Raw genomic sequence first — 22,001 nt, forward strand, 5'->3', positions numbered from 1 at the left:
TTATGACATTTATTTTATTGTGTCTAAATGATAAAGTCTTATTGTGTCATAACTCTGGCCTTTACCTTTAAGGAAAGGTTGGGATTTTGCTGTAGAAGTGAAAATTAAGAAGGTGCTTCTCATTAAAGTGCTGCTGTTTCAGCAAAGGCTCCAGGAGAGTTCCTTCTGATACACGCATGAAGGTTGAAAGAGCAGACCATACCTTTTACCAACGAATATCTTACATTCCTCAAGAAACAGGAATGTTTTCCTGAGAAAGCAGACCTTTCTTTTAGCTACTGAAACACTAAACAGGACAGTATGATTGTTACTATTTTACACTTGATAGAAGCCCAGAGGAATTTACCAGAGTACAAATATCATTGTAATTATTATCATTGTAAAAAAGAGTTATCTATCTAGATTATATGTATCATTTATTGAGTGCCTCAAAATGCCAGTAGCTTTATCACTTTTACCAGTATTTAATATAACATATAATGCAACTTCCCATTTCATCGTTGGGAAAACTGAGCCTCAAGTTAAATATTTTCCTCTGGGCCCACATCCTATAAGTAGCTGATCTGGAGTTCTATCCCAAGTCCACCTGATGCCTGACTCTGTGCTTTGTGCCATCATGTGTATTGCTCCTATACCTTGGACTGGCTTTATTTTGTTTGTTGTGTTCAAACAAATTCCCTCTAATGAGTCACATACCTTCTCTGAGTTTCAGTTTTCCCTTCTGTGAAAGTAGAGATTGAACTGTATTAGAGAATCTCCAGTGTCCCTACTAGTTCCAGCAATTCCTTGTTTGTATTACTTCTGTATAATAAATGTCTTAACTAGGTCAATGTAACAGTCACTCCAAAATTTCTTGACTGTATATTGTTTGTATTTTGAGTTGCAAAGATGAGAAGAAATTGCTGAGATCTGCATAATTCTAATTGCCATCCATAAAGTAGCAATTATCCATTAGTTCAGCTCATCTTTCTCTAGCTCAAACATGCCAGCTTTGCATGCCAGAAAATTTGGATGAGAAAGGATTGAGTGTAGCATATATGTTGGATCCAAAGCCCTTTTTTCATTTACTCACTTATTTCTGACATTGCCTGTTTTGTTCCCACATTTCACAACCTGGGAATATAATTCCTAATCGTTTTCATTGCTGTGGCCTAATGTGGAATCTTTCTGCCTTAGAAAGATCACTGGAGGTGCAGGTCAACCTGGTTCTGAGAAAGTGTACTGCTTACAGCATGTGGCCTTGGGACAGTTAGTTAATGCCTCAGTCTTATGGAGTTGCTCTGAGGGGCTGAACATACTGTGTTTAAAGATATTGTCCAGTTTCTTGCACACAGTATATGCTCAATGCATGATAGTTATTATCACAGCCAGTAATATCCATATATGGATATTAATGTGGCCAAGTGATCCCTGACCAATTTCAGAGAACCCTTGAAACTCTCAAAAAAAATGAAGCCAAATCCCATGATTAAGTTAAATAGAATAAACTCATCCTCTCCCGAAGGAAAATATTTTTGTCCCTTTAAAATTGTTATCTATGGTTATTAAAGTACAGATCCAAATGTCTAAATGTCTCCTTAGTACTTACCATTTGTCAGGTTCATTGTTTTAGATCTGTTTGTCATTGACATTACTGTAAACTCCATTTCATTCTGAATGATCCTATATATCTTCCTGGACTTGTAGTGAGCCCATTGGAGCCATTTAAAGCCAGGGCAACTCTGTTTAAATGGACATATTTTCATGATGGGGCATAACACATTCATTATAATCAAACAGCTATGGTGAAACTGGTCAAGCAACTTGAAGTGCATCATGAAGTCTGTTCATATTGTATAGCTGGAAAATGCAGCCTGGTACTCAGAGGTCCTCAGCTGATTGCCTTAGAGAGGTACATGGAGCGCTCTAGAATTCTTAAAGGAAACATTTGACCTATGCAAAGTCTTCATTTCAAGATACAGTAAGAGCCCAGTGCATATTGGGTCCTGAAATGTGTATGGGTATGATAGGAGCACATTTTCACTGATTTTAAGAGAAGAAAATTGATGCCATTTATTTTAGAAATCACTGCTCATTATTTTTGAGTATTGTGAGGTTCAAACTTGTTTTGGGGCAGGAGAAAAGGCTGTCTGCAGGAAACATGTGTGTTACATTACAGTCTGGCAATCCTTAACACTAAAAAGGAGTAATAAGGAAAGGTAGCTTGCCACATAGCTCAGTGAATTTTAAGTGTATTTTCCAATAAAAGTCCAGAAAATGCAGAAGCTGGAAGAGCCAAAGACATTATCCCTATCATCTCAGGGCAGTGGACCTGCCATTTTCCTGACATTTTCTGATTTATTCTAATTTCTGGAAGAAGAGAATTTCTCCACTGCAGATAAACATACAAGTTGGCTGTTCTTTTTGCTTTTATTTTCCTTTCCTTTTATATTCATATACTGAATTCTCCATTTGAAGGCTCCTAGAAATAATAATAACTACAGCAATAATAATAGCAACAGGAGCAACAATGATTCATTGGTATCTGTTGTGGGCCATACACTTTTGTAAGATTTTAAATATAGAATGTTATTCCTCTGTTACAACAGAATGCAAGATCAGGGCTATTATCCCCATTTTTATGGTGAAACAACTGAAGATAAGGGTGTGGGATTATTCTGTTATAAATGGAGTTCCAATATGCAAACTCAGTTCTTATCTGATGCTAAGAAGAACTCAGAAATGTATACTAAACTCTCAAATCATAATCTCTGGTTTATTTCAGATATTTTGGATAAATTTTAAAAATATGTTGGTTTTAACAGGATCTCAGAATGTTGCTGAAATACCCCCTAGGGCCTTTGACGTGCTCCAGAGAGGGACAGAGTTTGTGTATATATTGACCATGGAATACTGTTTTCCCGGAGTATTCCATGGAATATTTTAGAAACTTTGGATTAGACTAACAGCCACACAAAATCTTTTTAGTGTTTATAGTGTCTGATACCTGTGCTAAGCCAAGTTATAACCCAAAGAATTATATTGAAATAGTAGCTTTACTAAACTAGGATACTAATGTAATCAATGGGCCATTTGTTGGGATAAGCTTTAGAGTCACCCACATCAGAAGAATTTTCAGTATTAGGCTGAAAAAAAAAATTGCTTAGTAATCCAGTCCATGTTGTCACCTTCACAGAACACCAGAATATAGAATTTCAGCTGTGGCTTGAGTGTTTTTATTATAGTCATGGAAGGCTGAGAGTTGCTTTACTTGTTCATGTATCATTTTGTTTTTCTGAAATGACAGTATCTTTTTTTTTTTTTTTGAGACGGAGTCTTGCACTGTTACCCAGGCTGGAGTGCAGTGGCGCAATCTTGGCTCACTGCAAGCTCTGCCTCCAGGGTTCACACCATTCTGCTGGTGTGACTACAGGCACCTGCCACCATGCCTGGCTAATTTTTTGTATTTTTAGTAGAGACGGGGTTTCACTGTGTTAGCCAGGATGGTCTCAATCTCCTGACCTTGTGATCTGCCCACCTCGGCCTCCCAAAGTGCTAGGATGACAGTATCTTTATTTGGATAATTGGAGCCATTTTAGAACCAAAGAATCATTCATTTTACACTGAAGAACACACAGCGATTTATTAGCCAATTTCCTCACTTTAATGGGTTTGAAAACTAAGGCCTGACATGGTAGAGGCTCACCTCTAGTTAGAGTAGGAGTCCAGCTTTTTATTTATAGGCCACTGTTCTCTCTCCTATCTCTGTGACTTGGTCCTTTCTCCCTTTGAACAAACCCTATTAAATGGATTGCCTTGGATATGGGTGAGAATCAATCAGGAAGGTCATCCTAAGCAAATTCTCCGTTAGTATACACTCTGACACCCTGACAACCTGCTTGCCACAAGATACAAATATACTCTCCCCTTATGAGAAGCATGATAATATTTGCAGAAATTGAAGCATTTGTATTTTTGGAGGAACAAAAAGAAGGTGCTATTGTTTGATATTTTGTATTGAAAACTGAACTTTCTCAAGAGTTGAAAAAATTCCTTACTTCATTCCACCTCAAAGGGATTGGGTCATTTTGTCTATTGGCAGAATTGAGACTAGGACCAGGCACCTTGACTTTTAGCCTCATTACATTGATGCCTATGTCATTGCATTTTAGCAATGACCCACCAAAAACATTTCTCTCTAACTAATAGCTAAATACCCCTGATTTGCCCTCTCGGGCCAGGAAAATTAACTCCACATGTGAGGTATTGGCGGTGAACTATTAATGTCCACTTATACCTGACTAATCAACTATTGTCTGTCCTCTGGAACTCACTTTCATTGTTATCTATTTATGTCATCAGAAAATATTGAATATTAGAAAAGTAGAAAAAGAATTATGATTAAAGATGGAAACTATTTTGCTCCTGAAATTTTTAAGCCAAAGTAATGGTCTGTGTTCTTTTTTATGAATAGACTATTCACAGAATATAAGTTTATTTTTTTTAGTAACCTTTTTTTTGTTCTGGAAAGTAAAAAATGGTGTGTTACACAGTTCTGCAACCAAGTTGGCTCATTGTAAGTGTATATTGACTTTTTATGTATAATGTGGAACCAATAAAAAATAACAGACTGAAGTTGCTTGTAATCATGGGTGTTGGCCATTTAAAAAAGCTTCATGCATATGGTAACTGGCAACTTGAAAGTGTCATGAACTGAAAATGTAAACCATATAAAGTGAGAGAAAAAGAGAGAAACTGTAAGGAAACTGAGTGCTAAATGTGTTCATCTTCATCTAAGCAGAATCATTATTTATAATCAATAAATAATACCTTTCCCTTTTCCAATCAGGACAGCAGCAAAATGTATACAACGCACATTTCCTATTTGGAAATCTACAACGAATGTGGTTATGATCTTTTGGATCCAAGACATGAAGCCTCCAGTTTGGAAGATTTGCCGTGAGTAGCAGAACAACAAAGAATGGAGGGAAATTACTTTCAGATGTTCTCTTCAATTGTTTTCTTTGAAATTTTGTATGTTTCTGGTCTCAATCATAATTAGCAAATACTGGATAACCGAATTTTTTTGTAATATAATGGATATTTTTTTCAGTTATGACAAATGGACAGTAGTGATGGGAACTAAAATTGCCTGAAACTCATTTCTTGGGAAAATCTCTTTTGGAGTTGGCAGAAGAGAGTGCAATGAATTTTCTCTAAGACTGGGTGCTTAGAGGATTGATGGGATATGACAGTACTACTTTCTTCCTGCCACATGAAACCCTGTTGCTCCTCTAATTGTGGCCTTTTTCTGAGAAGAAGGTATTCAAATTAGAGTTCAAGCAGCAGTAAGAGAATCTGAGACAGAAAATAACATTTTTACGTTTTCCTCAAATGCTTCTCTACTATGGTTAATGCTAACTTTGGCAATCATTTGATCAGATTGGCACTGATTGTTTCATGACTGAAATTTAAATAGCGTCTTCAAAGTTTATCTAATAACGGACCAAGTTACCCTGCCAGCATTTATATAACATTGCTCAATGCTTGTTTGAATATCTGCCTACATTAGACATATATTAATTGGTAACTGTTCATATACTTTTGTTCAGACATCTTCGTATATCAGAAGTAGCCTACAGCCAAGAAAATGTATTTTTATATTCTTATTTAAAACTCTAGTTTAGAAATACATATTCATTCTCTACCAAAAAGACTAACAATCAGTTGATTATTATAATTTGCAAAGAAATTAAGAAGACATAATAAGGAAAATAAGTTATACTGTTTATACCACTTTTATATGTATTCTTCCTTTAATGTTGGTTGAGAATTTTTGCATATCATCTCTCTTATGCTTCAAATATTTATGAGAGGGACTTAAGAAATGGTACTGTTAGTTATACTCTAAATATTTGTATAAGAATTAAGAGAAAGGAAATATTACTGAATCCATACAAGAAAATGGGCTTAATAGAACTATTAGCAGTAAGTTTACAAAAAAAGTAAAACTCTTCACCTAGGAAGGATAGGAACAACATTAAAGACATGAAGGTGTGGTTGGAAAGTAAGCATATTGAGGAGTGCTATGGTCTCAATGTTTATTACTCTTGCCACCCCAAAACTCATATGTTGAAACCTAATCACCATGAAGATGGTATTAGGAAGCGTGGCCTTTGAGGAGGTGATTAGGTCAAGAAGGTAGAGCCCTCATGAATAGAATTAGTTTCCTTGTAAAATATGCACATGAGACTTGTTTCATTCCTTCTACCATACTGAGGACACCAGCAAGAAGTCAGAAGTCTGTAACCTGAAAGAGGGTCCTCACCAGAACCTGACCATACTGGCACCTTGATCTCGTACTTGCCAGCCTTCAGAACAGTGAGGAATAAATTTGTGTTGTTTATAAAGCCACCCAATTTATGGTATTTTGTTATAGCCTGAATGGACTAGGACAAAGAGTCGTTGGAAATAAAAGCAGAAGGGCCAACTGAAGCCTATTTTTGGAGAGACTTGAATGACAGGCTTTTAGTGTGAGATTGAGCTTTATTCCAAAAAGTGTCTTAGTTTTCTAGCCTCTAGTCTAACCAGCATACCTCCAGGCTAAATCTTGCTTCAAATTGCTTTTAGCAAGTAACATGTACACCTAAGAGTTTGAAGGCTGTTAACAATAATCCAGGAATTAAGAACTTCGATACGATGAACATGGAGGAGGAGAGAGGAATTGAAGATATGCAAAGAAGTGAAATAAAATAACTTGATTATATCCAGCACCTTGGATGTGATGTAATTTAAAAAGAAATGTGAATCATAGAAGGTTGGTGTACTCTTCGTTTTCCTAACTGAGGAGATGAAGCCCAGAGAGGTGTGACTTGGCCCCTGTTTCAAAACTAATTGGTTAATGTTAGAACAAAGATTAAAAACCAGATATTCTCGCTTTCATGGCAGAGTAGCAAAAAGAGCTTCAAAAGAAAATTTTTGGTTTTTTTTTTTTGGTTGTTGTTGTTGTTGAGATGGAGTCTCACTCTGTCGCCCAGGCTGGAGTGCAGTGGCCCTATCTCAGCTCACTGCAAGCTCCGCCTCCCGGGTTCCCGCCATTCTCCTGCCTCAGCCTCCGAAGTAGCTGGGACTACAGGCGCCCGCCACCAGGCCTGGCTAATTTTTTGTATTTTTAGTAGAGACGGGGTTTCACCTTGTTAGCCAGGATGGTCTCGATTTCCTGACATCGTGATCCGCCTGCCTCAGCCTCCCAAAGTGCTGGAATTAACAGGCATGAGCCACCGTGCCCCGCCAAGCTTCAAAATTTTTATAGTGGGGCCTAGAGAATTAAGGAGTCATTGACTTAAAAGGAGATTTCCATTAGAAAGTTTGATTGAGTGATGATAATAAATTTTACATAGATAAGTTTGCTGTCTAAGGATGTCATACTAGGTGTTTATATTTACAATAAATTCCTCAGAGGTAGGAAGTATGCCTTACTTGGTTTAGTAGTCTCTCTACTGCCTAAGCCAGAATAAGTCCTTAAGAACTTTTAAAAATTATTTGTTGAATTGAAACTGTGAAGTAGACATTTTGAAATGAGAGTGTAGAGGGAGAAGAACAGAGCATGAGCTCTTTTCATCTGAATCTAATCGACCTGGTTTGGTGCAGCCTAACAATGGGAAGAGCTAGGAATGAGAAAAGTCCATTGAACTCTTAAGAGAGGTAACGTAATATATAGAAAAAAATGTACTTGATGAAAAGTCAGGAAATTTGGGTTCCAGTCCCAGTCCTACAGTCTTAGGTAAATTATTTCATTTTTCGGGATTTCTCTATTTATAGAATGTGAGCATTGGATTAAGTAATATTTAACAATCTTTCAGCCTCCAATGTCAAGAGTTAAAAAGACTGGTGACCTTCACAGGAGACAACTTAGTTGTTGAGTTTTCTATCCTTCACAAAAGAAGAAAAAGTGATTTCAATATTTTCAAATGGGCTTCTTTTAGAAAAGAGCAAGCCTCTTGAGAGCAAGCACAATGCCTTAGTCCACCCTGTGTCCTCCACGTTTCTCAGCATGACTGGCATTCAGCCGTCATTCTCAATGCTGGTCAGATCGTCTCCAGAGATGTTGCTAGCTTTCATCTTCAACGACTTCCCCTCCTTTAGTAGCTTTGTCCTCTTGTTGGAGAGTTCACTGACTCACGTTAGAAGTGACTTCAGTTATAAAACAGTTGTTTTCAAGAAACTTCCACACACATACACAAAAGTGGTCTAAAACAGTTCTTCTTCTTCTCACATTTTGGACTGTAATTACATGATGACAAATACCATTAAAATAAAAATGTCATTAAGAAAGAAGAGTCCCATATCCAAGTCAATAGTCTATTACTTTGAATATATTCACTACTATAAAATTTCAGAACAATTCAAGAATTGGATAGCCCTTTGCTGTGGAGATAATGAGATTTGACTGGTATTGAATCTGCTAGTTTTCTGAGGTCCTTAGAAGAGTTTGCCTTTTACTAAGATGATAAAATAATTATTTTTAATGAATTTTTTTGCTGTACTTGGATTACATTAAGCATATGTGCTATTAATTACACACTCTTGAACTGGGGCATACTATAACTCTGAAATTCTAGCTGTCTGGTTGACTGATTTCATTGTTATGAGCTGAAATGTCTCAAACACTTTGAATGCCTTCTAAACATAGTAGGCAAAATGTCTGTTGACCTTGGTCCCCACTTGTAGTCATCCATTTGAGGGACAATGGCAATATACCCATTTTATCTCTTTTGCATTCTTACACTAGGCTTAACTATATAAAATCAAACTCAGGGTCATGTAGGTGCTGCACAATAATAGCCATCAGTAACAGCTTCCTTACCATTGAGTGACACAGCATCCCCAAGTATCATCTGTGAGACGCTCTGTTTACATACACTCTGCCTTTTCTTTTTTTTTTTTTTTTTTTTAACACATTCTAAGGTGTACCACTTGTCTGCTCTTGCAGAACTTTTGCCTATAAACTGCCTGTGGATTTTGTATATATTATGTCAGGACACTAAACTAAAGTCATTTGCTTTTTTGCAAATGTTGCTGGTCATTTGTTTAGTAAATATGAGAAATACATCTAAATTAACAATCAAAAATGATTATCCAAACTTAACCAAGATGAAATACATTGTTGTTCAATAACTATTATAGAAATTGAACTCATAATTTTATAAGTTTTACAAAATGAAATCTTTAGGCCTAAATGGTTTCACTGGAAAATCTACCAAATATTTAAAGAAGAATTAACACCAATTTTACATAATGTCTTTCAGGAAATAGAAGAGAGAACAATTCCCAGGTTATTCTATGAGTCTAGTATTGCTCTGATACCAAAACCAGGCAAAAATTGTACAAAAAACAAACAAACAAAAACTACAGACTGATATCTCTCATGAACATAGTTCAAAAATCCTCAACAAAATATTGGCAATTGAATCAAAAAATGTATAAAATGAATACTGTATGTATCATGACCAAGTGAGATTAATTCTAGATTGCAAAGCTAGTTCAACATTTGAAAAGCAATCAGTGTAATCCACAGGCTAAAGAATAAAAATTATATGAAGCTCAGAAATAGTATTTAACACCCATTCTTGATAGAAATCTCAACAAGTTAGAAATAAGGAGAATCACTCAATTTGTTAAAGAGTATCTACAAAATCCTACAACTAACAAATATGTAATGGTCAAAGACTGAATGTTTTCTTCCTAAGATCAGAAACAATGCAACAATGTCCACTCTCACAACTCTTCTTCAATATAGTATGGAAATACTAGCCACTGCAGTAAAAGAAAAACAAGAAATAAAAGACGTACATATTGTCTACTAAAATATCTCAAAGAATTTGCAGTCTCTTCTGAAAAAAAAAGAAGCAGAGGGAACACGTTCTAACTCATTCAGTGAGCCCAGCATTATGCAAACACCAAAAGCAGACAAATGCATTATAAGAAAGGAAAACTCAGGCTAATATCTCTTATGACCACACATGCAAAAATCTTCAACAAAATATTAGTAAATTATGTTCAAAAATGTATAAAAAGAATTCTATACTACAGCCAAGTGAGATTTATTGAAGGTATGTAAGACTAGTTCCACATTCAAAAATCAATTAATGTAGTCCATGGCATGAACAGTCTAAAGAATCATATTATATCAATAGATGCAGAAAAAATATTTAACAAAATCCAACATCCTCTCATGATACTCTCAGGAAACTAGAAATAGAGGAAATGTTCTCAACTTGATAAAGAATATCTATAAAATGCCAGTAGGTAACATTATATATAATGATGAGAAGCTAGATGCTTTCTCCCAAGATCAGGAACAGGGCAAGGATGTCCCTCTCACCACTCTGATTCAACATTGTACTGGAATTCCTAGCCAATGCAATAATACAGGAAAAAGAAATTAAAGTTATTGAGAAGAAAGAAATACAACTGTCTTTGTTGACAGATGATATGATTATCTATGTAGAACATCTCAAAGAATTGACAAATTCCTGGAACTCATAAGTGATTATGGCAAGGTTGCAGAATACAAGGTTAATGTACGAAAGTCAATTGTTTTCCTACATACCAACAATAAATAATTGGAATTTGAAATGTAAAACACAATACTGCCTACCTTCACATCAAAAAAATGAAATACTTATGTATAAATCTGACAAAGATATGTACACGATCTATATGAGGAAAACTGAAAAGCTGATAAATCAAAGAATATCTAAATAAAAAGATATTCCATGTTCATGGATAAGAAGATTCAATATTGTTAAGATGTCAGTTCTTTCTCACTTGATTTGTAGATAAAGTATAGATCAATTTAATCTAAAGCAAATTCCTAGTAAATTATTTTGTAGATGTCAATATAATGACTATAAATTTTATAGGAAAGGCAAAATATCCACAATAGCCAACACAATACAGAAGAATAAAGTCAAAAGACTGGCATCACCCAACTTCAAGACATACTATAAAGATGATAATTAAGGCAGTATGATAATGGCAAGAGAACTGACAAATGTATCAATGGAACAGAATAGAGAGCCCAGAAATAGACCCTTAAAAATATAGTCAACTGATTTTTGACAAAGAAGCAAAAGCAATTCAATGGAAAGGGGATAGGCTTTTTTATAATTAGTACTGGAGCAACTGGATATGCTCACATGAAAAAAAATGAATCTAGACATGGACCTTATACCTTTCACAAAATTAACTTGAAATGAATCATAGACCAGAATGTACCATGCAAAACTATAAGTCTTCTAGAGGATAACATAGGAGAAAATCCAGATGACCTTGGGTTTGCCAATGAGTTTTTAGATACAACACCAACAGCATGACCAGTGAAAGAAAAAAATTATAAGTTGAACTTTATTAAAATTAAAACTTCTGTTCTGTGAAAGACACTGTTAAGAAAATGAAAAGACAAGTCATGGGCTGGGAGAAATTAATTACCAAACACATATCTGATAAAGATACAAATATACAAATAATTTTTATATCTGAAATATACAAAGAATTTTTAAAACTCCACAATAAGAAAATAAATGCACCAATTTTAAAAATGGGCAAAATATCTGAACAGCCACTTCACTGAAGAAGATACACATATGGCAAATAGCGTATGAAAAGAAGCTCAACATCACCTGTCATTAGGGAATTGCAAATTAAAACAGTGATATACCACTACTTACAAATTAGACTGGCTAAAATCTAAAATACTAACACCAAATGCTGGCAGGGATGTGGAGCAACGGCAACTCATTCATTGCTGGTGGGAATGCAGAATGATACTACCACCTTGGAAGACAAATTGGCAGTTTCTTAGAAAATTAAACATACTTTTACCATACAATCCAGCTACTGCACGCCTAGGTTTTTACCGAAATGAGTTGAAAACTTATGTCTACACAAAAACCTTCCCACAAATACATATAGCAGTCTTATTCATAATTGCTAAAAATTGGAAGGAACCAAGATGTTCCTCAATAGGTTAACAGATAAACTATAGTACATCCATATAGGGGAATATTATTTGTCAGTGAAAAGAAATTAGCTATTAAGCCACAAAAAGACATGGAGGAAATGTAAATGCGTATTGCTAAGTGCAAAAGTTAGCATGAAAGTCTACATACTATATGATTCAAACTATATGGCACTCTGGAAAAGGCAAAACTGTAGAGACAGTGAAATGATCAGTGATTGTTAGAGGTTGAGGGAGAGGGGTAGAAGAATAAGTAGGTGAAGCACAGGGGGTTTCTGGGTGGTGAAATTGTTCTATATGATACTGTAATGGTGAGCACATGATGTAACACATTTGTCAAAACCCACAGAATTTACAATAAAAAGAATGAACCCTGATGTAAACTATAGGCTTTAGTTAATAAGATGACAACAAAAAGGAATGAACTATTGAGACAATCAACAACTTGGATGAATCTCCAGGGAAATATGTTGAGTAAAAAAAGCCAATCCCAAAAGGTTTACATGCTGTATGATTCCAGTTGGTGAACAGATTAGTGGATACAGGATTAGGGAGGGGAGGGGAATGGTTGGACAAGGTCAACACAAAGGATCCTTGTGATGATGCAGTGTTCTGTGTCTTCACGTGGCTCTGAATACACAAAGCTACCCATGTGATAAAATTGCATAGAACTAAATGCACACACAGACACACACAAGGGAACATAAGCAAAATTGGGGAAATTACACAGAATTAAATATTAAATGCACACACAAACACATGCAAGTGAATACAAGCACAACTGGGAAAATTGCATAGAACTAAAATTATACACACACACATACACTTATATGAGTACAAGCAAAACTGGAAAAATCTGAATAAGATTGGTGGATTGGATTGCCAGTGTCCTGGTTGTGATATTTTAATGCTATAGTTTTGTAAGATGTTACCATTGGGAAAAACTGGGCAATGGGTGTATGAGATTTCCCTGAATTATTTCCTATAGCTATATGTGAATCTACAACTATCTCAAAAGGTTTAATTTAAAAAGTAATTGGCTATATATTTGTATATAGACATACATATGCACATACACACATATGTGTATTAAACCTATTCTGTATTTAGAAATTTTTTAGTGTTTCAAATGAAAATAGAAATTCTATTTTTGAAAGCTTCTTATGTCACATGCTATAAAAGGAATATAGTTAGAATCTAAGTTTGTCTCATGAAGTAAAACAGGATAACTGTTGGTCTTAGCTGTAGAGAAAATAGTCACCTTACTTTAGTATAATTTTAGTATTCCTAAATAGGGAAGCATATTCCATTTAAGATTCTACGATTGTCGTGGTTATTACTATAAAAAGGAGCCAGTAAACTCCAACATTCAGTATTGAAATCTTGACTGTGTTGTATTTTTTGAATAATTTGTCATCAAAGGGGAAAATGTCTCCAAATGTTACATTTAAGTCACCACATTTCTAATACCTACTGGATAGAAAACACTGCTAAGTGATGCAGGAGTTACAAAAAAATTAATGCACAGTCTCTGCTCTCATGGCTTACAGTCTAGTCATGTGAATTCATTCATGTATTCAGCAAACATTTGTTGAGACCCAACTTTGTTCCAGATATTGTGGTAGGCACCATGTTTGCTAACGTAGTCCCTGTTTCCCTGGAACTCATAGCAGAGAGGATAAAGCTAGTATAAAATAGCATAAGGTGGAATATGAAAATCATTGTAAGAGAGCCAAAAAAAAAAAAATGACACGAGCTCACAGGAGAAAGAAATCACATCAATGCAAGAGATCAGGCAAAGATTCATAGGGAAGATGGCAGATGAAATCATCCTTCAGGGAAGGGGTAGGACTTGGGGCAGTGCAGTGTCGCTTTTGTGTGGAAACAAAGATAGAGAAGTTGAAGCATAGGGCTTGTTCTGTGACAGTAGACCTGTTTGACTGGAACCCAGTAAGGGAGTAGGCAGGAGCATTAAGACTGGCAAGGTATAAATGCAAGGATTTGGCAGGCAAGGTGTAGCCCTTGGAGATTTTGATTCCAGGACATAGCATAATTGGAACTGCCTTTTAGGAAGAAAAATCAGTTAGTAATGTGTAGGACTGGAATGAGGTGGACAAGAGTCAGAGCATTGTGGGAAGTTACTAGGACTACTTAGGTGACAGCGGGAGTAAAAAACAAAGGAACAAAATTGGAAGGCATCATAATCCAGTGGCTTGAAATTTAACTAAGTGTAAGAATCACCTGGGATGATTGTTAAAAATGCTAATTCCTGGCTTCCATCCCCAGAAAATTCACATATGGTTGAATAAACATCCCAGGTGATTCTAATGCAGGAGGTTTGCCTTAATCCCTTCCCTCATCCACCTAGGGGAAGTTGTTTTCTGAAATACCAGGAAAATCTCTCCAAAGAGGATAGCGAATCAATATTTATTGAGCACTTATTTTATGACAGTTTTTATGCTAAAGACTGTACATACATTATCTCATTTAAGGAAGTAGGTATTATAATCCATGTTTTATGATTGACACAACTAAGGTTCACAGAGATTGTGTGATGTTTCCCCAAGATTTCATGTCTGCTAAGAGCTAGAACCAGGATATTAACCCTGTTCCATTAAACATCAGAGCTGGGGGTGCTGATGTTCTTTCCTAAGAGATCCGTGTCATATCCCAGTATTCCACCTGAACTCTGAGCAGACTGCGGTTTCTAGGTTTCTTTAGGCCTCTGGAGCCACTTGTGTCGGTCTGAGTGAGCCAAAGCTTGTCCATTTCAGCCCCATCTGGTGCATGTCAGACTCTCTGCAAAAGTCTGAAAGTAAATGTTCTTGGCCTCAAAGGGCTCTGGTTCTAATAGAACAGACTCATAAACTGATCATTTCAGTTGTGCATAGTAAGTGACAAGATGCCCTAGATTCTGTGGGGGCAGAAGAGAGGAAACTGATTTCAACCTGGGGGTTCACAGAAGACTGGAGTAGACTCCACCACATTATGGTCTCTGACCTCAGCTGGGCCCTCAGCCTGTTGAGCAACACATTGAGGTGCCTGGTGCTTTTTGTTCCCATCCTCACAGTGATTGTATCACATGTTCATCTCTTTGGTCAACTACTCCCTGCCCCAAATCTCTTTGAAACCCATTGTATCCCTATCTCAGAAAGAATATGGAAACTGTCAAACATTAATTTCCCCAACTTCCTGCCTGTCACCCTTTTTCTCACTTACCTACTTTCCTCTAGTCTCAGGAGCTCTGTCCTTTTGGAAGCCAGTCGTCCCCCGTACACTTTGGACCGTCCTTGCATCAGGCCTAAACCTGTTTTGTTTGGCCTACACATTTTGTGTTTAAAATGTTTTTACTTAGTGCTTTTAGATGAGGCATGCATCTTTCGGTTCCTACTACTACCTTTTGCATTACATGTTTCATTTGTGTTATTTTTTTCTGGCTTCTATGGGGATTTTAGGCGACTCCTAGGCCTATAAGCATAGATCTCAAAGTTAAAGCTAACTCCAGTCTTTTCTTAAATTGAGTTAATTACTGACACAGCTGGAATGGCAGCCTCTTGAGGAGTTGGAGGTGCTTTCCTGTAGGATGATATGAGTAACTAGTGACCAGTGATGTTAACTCCTACTCTATGTCTTGGCCAGGGACTGTGTACTTTGAGAACTGAAACACTGCCAGTGATCATGATGAAGGGAATAGAAAGCCCTTCTAGCCTGAAAATGACATAATTCCACACAAAGTCTAGCCCAACCTACTAGAGTAATAACAAGGGGGAAAGCTTTCTTTCTCTACTCTCAATAGCCAGTTGAAGGAGATTGTTCTCAATATCAGAAATGTCTTAGACAATTAGAAGGTTTTCTTAGTCAGCTTGGGTTGCCATAACAAAATACCATGGACTGGGTAACTTAAACAACAGACACTTACTTCTCACAGTTCTGGAGGCTGGGAAGTCCAAGAGCAAGGTGCTGGCAGATTTGGTGTCTGGTGAGGGCTATCTTCCTAGCTGGCAGACTGTTGCCTTCTCACCTGGTGGGAAGAGAGAGAGAGAGCTCTTGTTATAAGGATACTAATACCATCATGTGATTGGGACCCCACCCTCCTGACTCATTTAAACCAAATATCCTCTCAAAAGCCCCACCTCTAAATATCATCACATTGGGAGTTAGGACTTCAACATAAGAATTTGAAGGGGACACAAACATTTAGTCCATATAATAGGAATGTTGGCTTTCACCAACCATTGCCTGATAAGTGACGCATAGATGGATGGGAAGAAACAGCTTCAGTGTTTTCACTCATATATCTGGAATGTAGAAATATATCTGTGATATTTAGAGATTTTAGTGACATGAGATTAATTAATGACAGGAAAAACACTGTCACCTCAGTCTATTCCATTTTCCTTGTACTTTGTGTATAAACAAATGCATACACTTTCTTCAGCCATTAAGAGGTGAAATACACATTCTAAACTGTATATTAGTATGGATTTGTTTTGCTTTGACATATTTTCCTGTTAGTCTCCACAATTGCTTTATGAATTGATTTATTCTGATAGGACATCATTTTCAGAGTCTATTCTCAATTTTCAGGATATAAAGTAAAACCTTGGGATTATTTGAACAGTTCTGAATGATTCTAAGCTTGCTTAATCACTTTATTGTGTTCTTTAGAAAAATGTACAGGATTTAGAAACACATCTATTATAGCTCAACTAATAGAGAAAAAAATTATTACAACCTTTTGAGAGTGTTAATACCATGTATACCAACAATTTACCATATTGCAAGAATCTCAATTAGCTCTTTTGAGTTTAATTTATATTATAAAGAATTTAAGCTGTATTCGTCTCTTCAGTTAACTTACCATTTAGTTGGAAAATGGAATATACACATGAAACACCTGAAGAGGCTTCTGCACCACACTCGACTTTCCCACTAATAATGTATGTACATGCGAAAAGAGCATACACAAGATTTAGAGCTGCAGTCGTCTCCTAAAAGGAGCTCACTTCAGCCAGTTGTTTCCTGTCACTACCTACTCAGGCCACTTTTAACACTCCCATCTCTGCTCCCACAACCCTCAATGGTTTCTTATTTTTCTGACATATGGCAAGTTCTGACTGAGCCAAGAGCTGACAGTGCTGCGGAGGTGGGAGCAGAGCTGAGCTGGTCTGAGAGAGGGGACACATGGGAAGAGCCTTTGGAATGAAGTCTAGGTGAGGAAAGTGAAGAGATTACATCAGTTGGCTGGAGGAGTTGTCTGGGTCAGGTGATGAAGGTCACAGGCAGTATATTAATCTCCCTGCTCTGGAACTTCCATAGCAGTTAGCCTATGTGTGATTCTGCAGTTAATTGTAATTGGCTTTGTGTTTTTATATTGAATTCTAAGGTAGTTGAAGATGTTCTACAAAATGAAAGTTAGTTACTGTGAAACAGATAAGACTGATGGTATTCAGGCCAACTGGCCAGCTATTATCTATTAGTATTTATCTAACTCAATCTAAGAAGCAAGCTCTAGGAATAATCCATTTAGAAAAATAATGGCTAAATAGATCTCTTTTACAATAGAAAAAGAAGGTAAAATGCTCAGGAAATGTTCAAGAACTTTGTGAACAAGATAGTACATTTTTCTGTGAAAGTAAAAGAAGACTTGAAAATAGATAGTTATTAATCTGTTTCTGAGTGTGCAGTGTGAATATCTTAAAGGGGTATCCTCATATTAATGCATAGGTTCAATGAAATTCCAAACAAAATCACAGAGGCTTTAAAGAACATGTATATGATTCCAGAGTTTATCTGAAAGGGTAGACAACCAAGAAGAACAAAGAAATTTTCAAAAAGTGGAAAAGTGAGATAAAATTAATGACATTATCTGTTCAAATTAAGTAAAAATTCTAATAATGAAATCATGGTATACTACTTCTAAATTAAATAGACGAAGAAAAGCAAACAGATTAACCCAGAATCATATTCTATACCATGTGGGGAAGAATTCTTCAGTCAACAGTATTGGACATTTGTGTTAGTAAATTAACAACTGCAGGTAATAGCAGCCTAACTTACAATGGCTTAACCAAATAGTCTGTTCCTTGCCACACCCCAAGCCTCATCTCTCCCACACCACCGCACCTTAAAGATTCTAAAAATAGGCAGGGAGGGTTGCTGTGGAAGCTCCAGGATGCCTTCAGGGCTTCCTTCCATCAGTCTGCACAGCCATTCTTAGTGGGCAGCTTTAGTCATCATGCAAAATGGCTGCCTTACCTCCAGCATCTCGTGCACATTTCTGGAAGGAAACAGGCACCTGCTGCCTGAGGCTGCTCATGTTCAGGAAGCTCCATCCAGTGACTTTCACTTCTTTGTCACTGACCAGAATTTTGTAATATGGGCAGCCCTAGTTGCAAGAGAGTCTGGGAAAGTCTAGTGTTTTTAAATAATTCCCTGAACAAAATCAAAGCCTAATAGTTAGGGAGAAGAGGAGGACAGATCCCATACAGGCAGCCTGCATCATGACCCACACAATCATTGATGAAGAGGAAAAAATCCATTTAGAGCCCTCATTTCATTCCATCAACTCATATCCCAAAAGAGTTGAAGAAAAGTGAATTTTTATATACTCTGTTAATTTGGAAGGACTTTAAGCTTAAAAATGACAGAAATAAAAGATTCATACATTATAACAGTTTAAACTTTTATATGTTAAAACAAAATTTCTAATACGTCAAAGTTAAAAAGCAAGCACATATAAAATTTGCATAATAAATATAAGAAACAAAAGGTTTTATATATAAAGAGCTCATGCATTTAAGTACCCCAAATAAGTAGACAAAAGACAAAACAGACAGATGGAAATAGGTTCAATTTCTTTCTTTTTTTTTTGAGCTGGATTTTCACTTTTGTTGCTCAGGCTGGAGTGCAGTGGTGTGATCTTGGCTCTCTGCAACCTCCACCTCTGGGTTCAAGCAAATCTCCTGCCTCAGCCTCCCAAGTAGCTGGGATTACAGGCGCCCACCACCACACCTGGCTAATTTTTGGAATTTTTAATAGAGATGGGGTTTCACCATGTTGGCCAGGCTGATCTCGACCTCCTGACCTCAGGTGATCCACCTGCCTCGGCCTCCCAAAGTGCTGGGATTACAGGCATGAGCCACCATGCCTGGTGAAAATAGGTTCAATTTCATTAACCATTAAAAGAATGTAAATTAAACAGAACATTTTAACCTAAAATATTAGCAAAAATTTAAAAACTAATGTTCAGTGTTATTAAAATAATAGTGAAACAGGCACTCTCATGCAGTAGGAATGTAAATCAGTATAACATTTTTGGAAACCATTTTACTGCCTACCTTCAAGGAAGTTACTAGTTATTGGATTTTAATGTGCAACATACACTACTAAGCACATTCATTCATTCATCCAATATGTTATTGTGCATCAAACATATACCAGTTGTCCTTTTAGGCCTGGGGCACAGCGATGAACAAGGAACTTAAATACATGATTCTTTTCTCAACAGTCCACTGTAGAGGTGATGTTGTCCTCAGTTTATAGAGGAGACAGAGATGCAACGAGAGTTCCTAAGATGCCAAAGACTTACCATTAGCACATGGGGTGGGGCCAGAATCTCAGCCCAGGTTTGTCCATTCCACACAGGGTGCTATAGGCCTCCCAGGCATGATGAGAGCCTTAAAGCTGTTCATAACTTTTGATCTTGTAATGTCACCCCCAGAAATCTTCCCTAAGGAGAAAATATGAATTATTTCAAAAGCTTCAGGATCAGATATATATTGATACAGTAAAGATGTGTGTGTGTGTGTATCTATATCTATATCTATATCTATATATCTATATCTATCTATCTATATCTTACCATGTTATTTAAAACAGCCTTAAATTGGAAACAACAAATTCTCATAAAAGAATGGTTAAAAAATTTCATTAATGTATCCTAACCCTAAAATATTGTGTAACTATTTAAAAAATGTTGTAGGCTGGGTGTGGTGGCTCACACTTATAATCCCAGCACTGTGGGTGGCCAAGGTGGGCAAATCACCTGAGGTCGGGAGTTTGAGACCAGCATGGCTAACATGGCAAAACCCTGTCTCTACTAAAAATATAAAAATTAGCTGGGCGCAATGGTGGGCACCTGTAATCTCAGCTACTCGGGAGGCTGAGGCAGGAAAATGGCTTGAACCCGGGAGGTGGCTGTTGCAATGAGCCAAGATCGTGCCACTGTACTTCAGCCTGGGCAACAGTGCAAGACTCTGCCTCAAAATAAAAAATAAATTAAATAAATAAATAAATAAAATGTTGAGGGGTGATCAAAAGAGAGTAACATGCATACATTTATAATTTTATGGTGATCTGCAAAATGTGTGTAAGAAAATTAAGGCAATATATTAACATACCACATTGTCCTTGTGATGAGGCTCTGCTTTCTTGGTTCTTTCTACTTTCATACTTTTTCACAAGAAGCATGTATTATGCTTATAGTTGGAAAAATAACAGACTATGTTAATATGAAAATAAAAGTAAATAAATTCAGAATTTGTAAAATGTAATATCATAAACTACGAGGTGTATAAAGCTATTTACCTGGCAGAGGAAATGCTATAATTTTCCAGAATTACAAATCCATTGCTTCTAGATGTATCTATTTTTATAGGTTTCCCAAATGTGGAAAACTTGAGCACATAATTTGTGTTACTACCACTATAAAATCTGAATAAGAAAGCCTTAAGTATTAGTAAAAACAGGAGAAAATTTTCTTTGAAAAAAAGTTGGTAGCTCTAAAGAAAATAAATTTTAGTGCACTGCTCTATAATTACTATATGGAATTAGGCCAAACAAGGCATTTCATTAAATGATGGGTTATTTGTAAGCCTGGAGCATCAGAAGGAATGTGATACAGCTGAATGTTGTTAGAAATTAGCAAGGAATACTAGTGTAACAAGCACAGTTTTTTGATTATCTAAAATATTCACTTTTGGAAGAGCATGCAAATACTGATGTCTGGCAGGTCATAGCTAAGTGTATGATAAACCATGTTTCAATAAATTAGATTTGGGCGCCATTGATGGTTGTGAAGTGATATTGTTAGGGCATGGAATAGTTTGGTTAGATTAACATAATACAGAAAGATATTCTTATCAAGTTATTAGCCATCTAAAACTTTATCATATTTGGGGATTATTTTGAAAAAAGAAAATGGAAATAACATAATGTTTCATATTTGTGCTAAATCTTAGAGAAATGATTAAATTATAGTGACTAATAAGTAAATGAGTGCAATCGCCCCTGAGAAAGTGTTGGTTCTCCTGGTTCTCCTATACATTAATTGCACCTAGTATGGTCCTATCTTTGCTGATCATAGATCATTCTTGTTCGGGCTTCACGTGTCCATAGCAGTGGCCAACAGCTTCCAGTTATGTCCTGAGTCCCTTTGGTGATGTTCATTTTCATGGCATATTGAAGCATACGAGCACAGTAAGCAGCAGACGCTTCTGGAAAGTATGCAGATAGTTCCTCATTGTTGCTATGCACCCTTGAGCCTTGTTGGATACATTACATTAAATGACTTTATCCATTGGTCATTTCAATTCTGTCCCTCTTCACACAGGGAAGAAATCATATACAGATTACCTGCACTTCTGAAATGGCAGACTTGTGGTAGCAGGATAACCTTAGGAGGTTGGTTAAGATCTTTGGGAATTCAGACTTATAAAAGTCCAAGTCTAATAACATTATTATTTAGCAATAAAGGTCAATTAGAAGTAAAAATGATAACATTTAGAGGAGATATTTGCCAGTTTGAAATAAAAGAAATTAATATGGATAGCAAGAGAAAAAATTATCACAAGAATTACTCAGAATATTTGGCAGTGCCTAGTTTGGACTTCTTCTGATAAAGTGTTTTATTTGTTAGTGTACTATATTCCTCTTTTTAAGAAGTTAGAACTTGGTGTTGTAGGTTGCAGATTATATTAACTAACTTAGTTTCTAAAAC

General features: G+C 36.3%; 1 protein-coding gene across 6 annotated transcripts in view; it reads left to right on the top strand.

Moving 5' to 3' along the window:
* KIF6 (kinesin family member 6) overlaps positions 1-22,001 on the top strand; it is a 388,695-nt gene that overhangs the window by 81,797 nt on the left and 284,897 nt on the right. For all 6 annotated transcript variants that reach the window (XM_015449450.4, XM_005553101.5, XM_005553102.5 and 3 more), the window contains one exon: positions 4,829-4,938. In XM_015449450.4, the coding sequence (XP_015304936.2) occupies positions 4,829-4,938 (110 nt within the window). The remainder of the gene's footprint in view (positions 1-4,828; positions 4,939-22,001) is intronic.

The sequence above is a fragment of the Macaca fascicularis genome, chromosome 4 (genome assembly GCF_037993035.2).
Source record: "Macaca fascicularis isolate 582-1 chromosome 4, T2T-MFA8v1.1".
In the NCBI taxonomy this organism is placed as follows: Eukaryota; Metazoa; Chordata; class Mammalia; order Primates; family Cercopithecidae; genus Macaca; species Macaca fascicularis.